General features: G+C 30.7%; 1 protein-coding gene across 1 annotated transcript; it reads left to right on the forward strand.

Annotated features, from left to right (window-relative positions):
* The first annotated feature begins 5,648 nt into the window (after positions 1 to 5,648).
* LOC137838271 (uncharacterized) lies at positions 5,649 to 6,047 on the forward strand. The gene has a single exon (XM_068647522.1). It carries the CDS (start codon positions 5,649 to 5,651, stop codon positions 6,045 to 6,047), a length of 399 nt encoding a protein of 132 aa, XP_068503623.1.
* The last annotated feature ends 5,826 nt before the right edge of the window (positions 6,048 to 11,873 follow it).

The following is an 11,873-nucleotide window of genomic DNA, read 5'->3' on the forward strand; positions in this document are numbered from 1 at the left end:
GTAAATTAACATCTTCCTTTGAATATGATCTGATAAAGTGTTGTTTGAGTTCAATCTATTTTTTCGAAAAATGTAGTATAACGTTTGTATTGACCAGGAGTGCTCGAGACCTCAGTCCAAGCGTTTAGATATGGTCAGATCGGTTTTGGGCGAGTATGAGCCCAAAGGGTGGACCATGAGCTTGGCCCAGTTGCTGGTAGACAGCTCGAAAAAGATAATTAAAATAGAAGGAATATTCTGATTGTTTATAATACATACGCTAATTGAATACCAATAAAAGTTGTTGGGAATAAAGTAGTTAGCACCCAAGAATAAAGGTGCATGTGAGGAGAATGTTTTTTTGTTGTTAAGCACCCGAGAATAAATGTGCACGTAAGCAATATTTTTTTTTATGATTATATGCTTTTTGTTGAGATTATATTATCCCTGTTGAAATCTTGCTATGTTGAGATTGGAGAAAACCGTTAAAGGGATATCTATAAAAGAGGCTTAAGACCCCAAGTAAAGGTATGTTGTTTCTGAATACTTGAGACTGAAACTGATTTGATTTTTTGAATGCTCTTACTAACTTGATCGTCAGAGTGTGATCAACAGGTAAAGTCCCCTTTGTCCCATTAGAGTACCAAGTACCTCGAAGCACTAATTGGAGACAAATCAGAAAAGGACATTGCCCATTCAATCCGTCCAAGGTCAAATAGCGAGAACAACGTTCTTTGAGAGATGAATTGCAACACTATTGTCACAAAATATTGGAATGTTACCTTCATAATCTTCTAGTTGGTTTTTAATCTGTGAAGTTGTGATTAGCAACTTATAGTTGAGATGTATTCGACTTTAACTATAAAATGTGTCATGGTTACTTGTTTCTTGCTCGTACGTCATCCTATGTTTTTTCTTTCTACTTTGTCTCTAACATAGTTTGCATCACAATATCCCTGCAATTAAAAAGTTTCTCATCCTCTAAAATATAAACCAAGATTAGTAGTACTTTTTAAATACAAAAAGATGTGTTTAACTACAGTAAGGTGTATTTCCCTTGGATTAAATTAAAAACGAGCTCATAAATACACATTGAACATGATGTTTGGTCTATATGACAATAGTTATATGACTTAACCAATCATGTAGCGATAAATGATATTGTCAACTTAAGTCACTCTTTATACCAAGAGTTGAAGTTGGATGTATTAGTGTTTTCATCTCTTTAGCATTATCTGGCTTGATCTTCTTTAAAAAGCTTCGACATACTTTGTTTGGTGTATGTAGATGGCACCATCTACTTGCTTTATTTGTAGATAGAAGAAGAATCTTAGTTCACCCATCTATACTTATTTCAAATTCGTTTTACATAAACATAGAAAACTCCTCGCAAAAAGGCTCATTAGTAGCATCAAATACGATATTATCAACATATATTTTAACAATAATAAAAAAAAAATCTTTACATAAAAGATAAAATAATAAAATAAAATATTAATAAGGATAAAATCAGAAATGATATGTGAAAAAAAAAACAGTTATAAGAAAATATTTTCTATACAAATATATGTAAAATGTAAAGTTCACAAAATGTATTAATTAAGAGAAATACTTTAACAAATTAAAACTTTTCATAATAAAGAATAATTTCATCAAATCATAACTAACGCTTTAAATATACCTTATATTTGGAGTTTTTTATTCTTTAAAATTGTATGACGTTTATCATTTCATATACTATTTTTATTTTTTAATTAATATTTATTATAACTATTTTTTAGTATTAAGGAGGAAAAAATGCCCAAAGCAAATTACAAACGACTAGGTAAGCCCCATCTTTTCCCTTTTTATTTTAAATTTTCATGAAAAAAAAACTATGTTGATTATTATTTCATTATAAAATAATAGAACAAGAATAAATGACAATCTTAAAAGTATATAAAAAATTATATCTAAAAAAAAAAACTTTTGTCGATTTTCTTCACTAACGTGAACATACAATAAGTTTAACTTTTATAAAAAAAAAAAGATAAAAGAAGGAAACATCAGTTTCAAACAAAAGTAGCTTTTTAATTTAAAATTTTCAAAATCATGTATTTTAAAATTAATTTACCAAAGTTAAGTACTCTATCTTTTATGTAACCAAAAAAAAATAATTAAACTCAAATCTCAAGATGAATACACAGTAAATAATTCAACAAGATCCTAAACTATTATAATTTGTTTAGAATATGAAACATAACTAGTCAAAGTGTAACTTTAACATATTATAATCAGTATAATAATTTTCAAACTATTATTAAACATCACTTTATTGATTTATAACAAAATATAAACTACCTTTAACAATAATTTTTTTCTTTTACATATATAAAATACACAACTCCTAAATTTCTTTCAATGGTTTCATTTAATTTTTATTTTTCAGTATCTCTTACATCAAGCATAAAAAAGTAAGTTAAGCTATATTTTAAAAATTATTTTTCTAACATTTTAATTATTATGAATAAAATTATTTTTAAAATGCCAACCATATTATTAGGTAAGATAATAATTTTAATATTGTAATGATTCATATTATGAATCTATTTTAATTGTTTTTTGTCATGAAAATAATTCAATTAATTACTCATAAACTGAAGAAAGGTTTTTGAGGGATGAAGTGTTAACTCTTTCAGCTGTCTCCACATTCCTTGGCTCAGCTGAAAACACCTCACATGCTTACTTGCTCCACCATTATCACTAACACATCACTTGCACCAACTTTTGTGAGTCCCACACTCTTAATCAAAAATATTTTAATATTATTGTTACATTTTATTAAGAACATAAAATCAAAAATCTATGTAATCATATGCATTATTAAGCTAACAAAAATACATGTATACCATAAGAATGCAAAACATAAATGTTTATTTATAACTATTTTTTTTGCAATGAATAAGAATTTTTTAAGTATATAAATTACATCATAACTCTATTTTTGGAAAAATAAATAATTTTAAATATATAAATTATATTATACATTTATGATAAAAAAAATTACCCAATTGATATTTGAAATTATTCATATTTATTTAAAAATATTAAAGTTCAATTTAGAAGTTAAGATTATATTAAAAAAGATAAGAAAAAAAATTAGAATGTTTATGGTTAAAAATTCCTAGAAACACTTAGTTTTAAAATTATTCTTTTTTTAAAAAAACTATTAGATATATAAAAAATAATTAATCAGTATATTAACTTAAATTAGATATTTTAGAACCTAAAAAATCATTATATAAAGTAATTTTGTATCATTAATAAAATTTATAAATTAATCTTCAAATTGGTGTGTAATTAATTATCAATTATTTTAAATTTTAAAGTTGGTAACTACAACCTTTATAGTTAATTAAAAGTTTAAAAATTTAAAAATTAATTTAAATTTTTATTAATAATATAAACTATTTTAGATATTTATAAATTTTTTAATTTCCGTATCTAATTTAATCAATGATTAATTATTTTTTGTCTGCAATTTATTTTTATTTAATAAATTTTTTATAATGATATATATATATATATATTATATAACTATTAAATTTGAATGATTTTGCTTGGTGAGCCATATAATATGAATACTCGACAAAAATCATGAACATTGGGCCATAAATCTTCACTGCATAACATTAATTGTCTATTTAAAATGGTATTTCCTAAATTATCAACCTCAACTTCATGTCTTCTTTTCATTTGGCGGTTTTTGGCAACTACTATTTTCCCCTTTTGTATAAATTATTGAACAATCATATAAACTATTTTCCCTCAAAATTTTAGTATCTTATGGTTTCATCATCTATCTAAAACTAACCCTTTTTTATAATATTGAGATGAAATTTTAAAGCTCAAAGGTTTAAACCCAATTATAATTAATTTTCTTCCCCACCCCCTAATTAATAAGTAATCTTAGTTAAAGAAAATGGTTACTTTGTAATTTGAAGATTTGAGGCTATTTAATGGAAAATTTATGGTGCGACATCTTAGAGAGATGACACTAAAGGGCACGTGGACGTGTCTATTTTCACATGCATGCTGAGACTGATTTGTGAAGATAGCACAACCATGTTCAATAATATTGTAAAAAAAATTTATTAGATACTTTTATTTTGATAACAAAACAAAATGTAACTACAAATTTATTTTTTAGTAAATTATATATTTTTTAACTTAATTTTTGAAATAAAAACATTTCATAATATAAGTAAGTGTAATCATTACAAGAAAATTATGAAATAGAAATTAATTTTAGAAACAAAAAATAATTAGTTGTTATAGTGACTAAATTAGAGACAATTTTAGAGATTAAAAAAAATGGTTTCTAAAGTAGTTTCTATTATTTTTAAATAGTTTCTAAATTTGTATCTAATTAGCTACCAAGGTTTTAACTACCAATTATTTAGATTCTAAATTTAGTAGCAAAAACCTTGGTAGTTAATTAGATACCAATTTAGAAATCATTTAACCATAATAGAAACTAATTTAGAAACCAAATTTTTTTTAATCTCTAAAATGGTCTCTAATTTAATCACTATAACAACTAATTATTTTTTGTTTCTAAAATTGGTTTCTATCTCATAACTTTCTTGTAGTGAAACCTTATCTTATAAATCTTATAAATAAATTTTATAAGATTAAATTATAATTTATTATTAATCTTGAAATTATATTTTTATTTCTCTTAAAATAAATTATGTTTTGAAAAAAGGCCTTTTAAACAAAATTTCAGTTGAAAAGTAAATTTTTACTAAAAATAAAATTAGGTTTGTTAACAAAAAATTAATTATTCACAAAAATTGGTGTTTATTTCATATTAAAATAATATTAGATAAAAAAAGAAAGTCGAATATTAACTATAAATACCACGAAAGTATTATCCAAGTCCTTATCGCATAACATATCTTTCTTGAATACCATTTAGTTTTAAATAAGTGAATGGAATTAAATTTATATGTTTTTATGCTATTGAAACAGAGGACACCATCCAGAATAACTCCAGATATGTCAAGTTGAATAATGGAGAATAAAGAATATGCATTATTACTCTAAAAACAAAAGAATATGTATCATCTAAGAAGTTGATTGCTTTATTTTTCTGTAAAAAAATGTAAAGAATTGATGTTGAAATAAATAATTAATGCTAAAAAAGTATATTTCAGAATAATAATTTAAATAATATAAATAGAAATATATTTTGCACATGAAAATATTTTCATCGCATTAAAAAAGTATTTCTCTTTAAAGGTGTTATGCTTAGAGAAATTGTTTGTTTATTTTACATATTTAGTAACGCAGTAGAATCTTAGTTTTTAACATGAAGAAAGTAATTTAATATATAAAAAAAAAATAAAAGAGGGTTGAATGTATTTAACATTTTTGAATTTTTTTCTTGTAAAGTTTGATCTCTATAAACACAAGTAAACGAAATTTAACATTATTTATCTTAATATATGCGTTTTGACGAAGTTTGTTAAATGTAATTTTGTAAGAAGATACATATTAAAAATTTTTAAAGAACACATTTTCATAAAACTCTATTTATTCTCCTTAACTATTTATTCTCCTTAACAAATAACATGTTGGTGCTCTTGTGGAAGTTCTTGGCGGCAACTTGTTAGCCTTTTAAAATGATGGAGGGTTCTGCAGGTTTCCTCATACCATGGGCTTGTTTGATGGATCGGGAAGTATGTCCTGATAAAAAAGTATCTTCTATATCCGGTCAAAAGAAGACTTTTGCTCAGGCTTTGGGAAATACATGTGACATTCCTTTGTCCCAGCTACCTACTCCTTATATTAAGGGTGACATGATTGTTGTCCGGATTGATGAGGCAGATTACTTGGCTAGTCTTGAGGATTGCAAAACTCATCTCCACGGTCAGATTATTCTATCTAAGGGGGATAAACCTCTTACACACCTGGATTTAACTAAAAAGTTGCAGCCGGTGTGGAAAGCTCTTGGACCATGGAAAACAATTCCTCTTGGAAAAGGTTTCTATGAGTTTAAGTTCGCTTCTATAGAAGACATGTGATGGGCCCTCGGGATGGGTTCCCTGAAGTTATCTCCTAGTTTATTGAGATTTTTTGCCTGGACAAAAGACTTTGTCCCAGCTACCATGAAGAGTACCAAAGCTCAGACATGGGTTAGAATCTACCATTTGCCTTTGGAGTATTGGAAACCAAGGACAATATATTCCATCGTTAGAGGCCTTGGTACTCCTTTGTCTTTGGATGAACATACTATGAGAAAGAATAAGGGTATGTTTGCTAGAGTGTTGGTGGATATTGATCTACTATCCTCTCTTTCCGATCAACTCTTGGTTGAACGTCCAAACTTTGCTTTTGTAGTTGGTGTGGAATATGAATGGCTCCCTCCATTTTGCTCTCATTGTAAGATGATTGGGCACAAGCTTGCTCAATGTCGGGCGATCCATGACCAAGGTCGTGTTCTTGGGCCTCAACATAAACCTTCTCAGAAGACATCTTCTGATGAACGGGAACAAGGAAGGACCGTGATTCCTAAACAACGTAAAGAATACAAAAAAAAAAGATCCGGAGACAAAAATCGTGGAAGGCCTCATTGATAAGTTGAAAGTTGATGCTACTAGTGGGGTTAATGTAAGGTCACCCATAGGTCACCTTGCTTCAGATAAAACAGGTGGAGGGGAGGATGATTTTGCAGATATGCCTCCTCTTGAGGATGCTTCAGATCATGATAGGTCCTCACCCAAGCAGGGGTTGTCCACTCCCACTTTGGATTCACTTGTTGTTATGCAAGCTAAGGACTCAGAGTCAAATTCAACAACTCTTATTAATGATCATCATGTGGAGGTATCTGTTCCTGTGATTGTACCATCTTTGTTGCGTACTACCTCTCTTCGGAGGGTTAAATCACATGGAGATACTAATGCACCAGTTCCTAATGTGGAGGTCTCTGCTATTGTAACTGTACCATCTCAATCGCCTCATACCTCCCCTCGGAAGGCTAAATATCTTGGGGATGTTAAAGCAATATCGTTGGTCCTTCAAAATCACTTTTCTTCTCTTGATGGTTTGGAAACTACAGATGTGGGAGGTGATTCTCATATTGAAGCGTCAATTATTCCGCCTATTGGAATTAATTCTAATCATATTGAAAATCAGGTTGTTTCAAAATTTTGGGTTGACTCCAATGAGATGGAGGAGGATGCCAGTGATAATAGGGAGGAAACAGTTCGCACTAAAAGAAAACCAGGGAGACCACCTAAGGGGACTGGTAAATCCAGGAAAACTGTTAAGGCAGTTCTTTCTACAACGTCGCAATGAAGGTCTCTTCATTTTTCTGGAATGTCAGAGGACTGGGAAACCACAAAACTGTGGAGATGTTGATTAGTTTACTTAAACTACATAAACCCCTCCTAGTTTTTCTTGCTGAACCCATGATGCCGTACACTAATGCTTTCAACGTCCTTTTCAAATCTGTTAATATGCATTTGGTGGCTACGTCTCCTATTGTTAATAAAGTTGCTAAGATTTGGTGTTTGTCGGTTCCTAATCTTGTCCAAAGTTTCTTAGTTAATGATCAATTTATCTCTGTAACTTGTCTTCTGCATGATAAAAGCTTTAGCTTTGCAGGTGTTTATGGAGCTAACACATACTTGACTAGACGATTTTTGTGGAGGGATCTTAGTTTCTTCACAGGGCCTTGGTGTATTCTGGGAGATTTTAATGTTGTGCTCTCGGCGGATGACTGTAAAGGGGGGGGGGTGGCTCCTAATCAAGTTTCTTGTAATGAATTCCTTGACTGGATTAATACTAATGATCTTTCTTGTATGCCTTTTACTGGATCTAGTTATACTTGGTGTAATGGAAGGAGAGGGGTGCATAGAATACATAGAAGACTGGACAGGGCTTTATGTAATGGAGTGTGTCTGGATGAATGGGATTCTTGTACTTATCAGGTTCTTGTTAAAAATTGTTCTAATCATTCCCTTATTCTTGCTAGTCTTGCTAGTAATTTTTTGCAGAAGGTTAGCAATTTTCGTTTCTTTTCGATGTGGCTTCAGGACACTTCGTGTCTGAAGCTTATTCATGATTCTTAGGTTAATAAGATTGTTGGTTGTCCTATGTTTATCTTGCAACATAAGTTAAAAAGGTTGAAACTTGAGCTCCGAGACTGGAATAAAAATTCTTTTGGTAATATTCATAATGCAGTTCTTCTTAAGCAGGGCATCCTTCTTGGTATTCAAAAAAGCTTAGAGACTGCTAGTTTGACTGATAGTGATGGACTTCTCTGTTAAGAAAAGATTGCTAAGGAGGAGCTTGATCATGCTCTTCACTGTCAATATTTGTTTTGGAAAGAAAGGGCTAAAATGTTATGGTTCAAGGATGGAGATCGAAATACTACTTTTTTCCATGTTGTGGTCAAAAGGAGAAATAATTCTAGTGTGATTCATCGTCTACGGATTGATAATGAGGTTACGGCGGATCCTAAAATCATTGAGGATCATATTTTGGACTTTTATAAAAATCTTTATGATGAGCCTATTTCTAATGTTCTGGATACTGATAATATGGAAGATTTTATTGGTACCTATATTCCTGCGATGGTTTCCTCTTAGGAGAATATGATGTTGATTAAATGTCCATATTTTTCTGAAATAAAAAATGTTGTTTTTAATCTTAACGGTAATAGTGCTCCTGGTCCTGATGGTTTTGGTGGTGTTTTCTATCATTCTTGTTGGGAAATTATTGGGACAGATGTTTGCAATGCTGTTCAATAGTTTTTTAAACAAAATTGGGTTCTCCCTGGAATGAACAGTAATGTGGTATCTCTTATTCCTAAGGTTCAGGGTGCTGATTCCATTAAAGATTACAGGCCAATTGTTGTTGCTAATTTCAAGTTTAAGATTATTTCCAAGATATTGGCGAATAGGCTTGCACTTGTGGCTGCTAGAATCATTTTTCCTAATCAATATGGATTTGTGCAGGGTAGACAGATTCAAGATTGCATTGGTATTGCTTCTGAAGCTATTAACATGCTTTCTAAAAAGGTTAGAGGAGGTAATGTGGCTTACAAAGTTGATATTCATAAAGCTTTTGACATTCTGAGTTGGAAGTTCTTATTATTAGTTTTAAAACGCTTTGGTTTTCACCCCTCATTTGTCGGTTGGATTAGTACAATTCTCCGTTCAGCTATGCTTTCTACCAGAATAAGTGGTAGTTTGGTGGGTTTTTTTCCCTACAGTCGAGGGGTAAGACAAGGTGATCCATTGTCTCCTTTACTTTTCTGTCTTGCAGAGGAAGTTCTTAGTAGAGGTATCTCTAAGCTTGTGAATGATAAGAAGATTTTAAATATGGCCAGTCCGCAAGGTTATCTCACTCCCTCTCATATTTTGTATGTTGATGACATATTTATTTTTAGTAGGGGGGATATTAAGTCTCTTAGAAATTTGAGTTCTTTTCTTAAAACATATGGTGATTTTTCTGGTTAATATATTAATAACTCTAAAAGTAGTTTCTTCACCATGGATAATTCTCCAAGATTTGTCACCAAAATTCAAAATATTCTTTCATGTAGTCATGGTTGTTTGCCTTTCAATTATTTAGGAGTGCCTATCTTTGTGGGTGCTCCAAAGTGTCAGTTTCTTCAACCTTTGGCTGATAAAGTTAAATTGAAGCTAGCATCTTGGAAAGGTAAATCTCTTAGCATGATGGGTCGAATTCAGCTGGTCAATACGGTGATTATTGGATTTCTAGCTTATAGTTTTAATATGTATAAGTGGCCTGTTTCACTTATTAAGCAAGTTGAGCAGTGGTGTTGGAATTTTATTTGGACTGGTGATATTCTGAGAAAAGGTATTGCTACCGTTACTTGGGGGAAAATTTGTTCACCTTTTGAGGATGGAGGCTTGAATATTATTAATCTTCATCATGAAAATAATGCATATCTTCTTAAGCTTGCTTGGAACTTTGCTTATAGCAACAAACCTTGGTCTTTACTCTTAAAAGCCAGGGTTCTTAAATCAAAATATGAGTTTAGAACGGTTTATAAATCTTCCTCTCTCTGGCTTGGAATTAAGCAATTTTATTCTACCATACTTGACTATACTTCTTGGACTGTTGGTACAGGTTCTTTTATTAATTTCTGGAATGATAAATGATGTTCTACTACTTCTTTAGCAAATATTGCAGGGTTATCTGATGGTGTTAGCATTCCGGATACAGTCTCTCAATTTTGGACTGGTTGTAATTGGAATATTCCCTTATCTTTACAGCAGATGCCTCATTTTTTTAATCATATCATGGTTAGAGAGGAACAGGATATTCCTAATTGGATTCTAAATGAGTCTGGTCGTTTCACTCTTAAATCGGCTAGGACTTTTTTCTTGGAACCAGGAGTTCCAGGTGGTTTGGGTAAATTCATTTGGTCTTCATCTATTCCGTCTTCGAAAACTCTAGTGCTCTGGAAATTTTTTCATGGGCGACTTCCTACAGATCAACATATTCAAAATAAGGGTTTGCATATATGTTCTATGTGTACGCTTTGTGAAAAGCATGAAGAATCTATTCAACATCTATTTTTTGAATGTTCTAACACATTGCATATTTGGAGTTGGGTTCGACAAATTTTTCTTACTTCTCATTTCTCTAATAAGGATGATCTACTTTCTTTTATTAAGAGTGATGGTAGTCCTTTGGTTAAATTGATTAAGCTTGCGGTGATAACCTTTTCTATATGGATGATATGGCGTATGAGGAATTATGCTAGATTTCAGGATAAGATTGAGGTTTCTAAGGCTATTTCGATAATTAAAGATTTAACTTGTCTAGTGGGAAATTCATCCAAAGCTTCAATGAAGAATGATATGTTGGACTTCAACGTGATTAAGTTTTTCGGTATTAAGACTCGTAGTGGTAAAGTTCTTCATCCTTTTCCTATTAGATGGGAATTTCCTTCACCAGGCTGGGTTAAAATTAATACTGATGGGGCTGCTAGGGGGTATCCTGGTCTTGCTACTTGTGGAGGTATTTTTCGTGGGAGTATGGGAGAATTTATTGGTGCTTTTTCAGCGTTTCTTGAAGTTCAGACTGCTTTGGTTGCTGAGTTTTATGGAGTTATACATGTTATGGAGGAAGCTCAAAAAATGGGACTTACTAATGTCTGACTTGAATGTGATTCTGCCTTGGTTTGTGCTGCGTTTACTGCTAGGACTAATGTTCCGTGGATGCTTCAGAATCGATGGAATACTTGTCTTAATTTTTGTGGGATAATCAGGTTTAGGGTAACTCATATTTTTCATGAAGGGAATGCGTGTGCTGTTAAGTTGGCTAATTTAGGATTTATTCATAGAGAATCATTTCATTGGTATAATAGACTCCCAACTAGTCTCTTCTTAGAATTCTTTATGAATAGGTATAATCTACCTATGTATCGTTTTTGTTAACATATGGGTTTTGGTCTAGTCCCTCCATATTTTTGTATTTTCTTTCTTTTTTCTTTTCTTAATAATATTTTTTTCATGTGATGACAGATGATTGTTGTTACTTGAGGTGTCAGCCTAGCTAAGATGTCAAGTTGCATAGTGATGCCTAACATGAAAACTTTTTATATAAAAAAAATAACATGCAATAAAAAAATATAAGAGATAGAGATAATTAAGTACGTTATTTTTATATTGATTTGTCTAAAACACATAGACTACATCTAATTCTTCATCAATCCGATTAAATTTCCACTATTTCAAACTATATTTGTAAGACATAAGTATTATTTGAATTCAACCAGTTCTAGCTAAACTATAAGTATTCTTTGAACACAATCACTTTTGACTAAGTTCTAATTATTCTTTGTATACAACCACTTTTTGTTGGCTACA

This window comes from Phaseolus vulgaris, chromosome 4 (genome assembly GCF_000499845.2).
Source record: "Phaseolus vulgaris cultivar G19833 chromosome 4, P. vulgaris v2.0, whole genome shotgun sequence".
NCBI lineage: Eukaryota > Viridiplantae > Streptophyta > Magnoliopsida > Fabales > Fabaceae > Phaseolus > Phaseolus vulgaris.

Bases quoted from the DNA above. Each gene is read 5' to 3' on its own strand.
- LOC137838271 (XM_068647522.1), top strand. From the start codon at position 5,649: ATGGAGGGTTCTGCAGGTTTCCTCATACCATGGGCTTGTTTGATGGAT.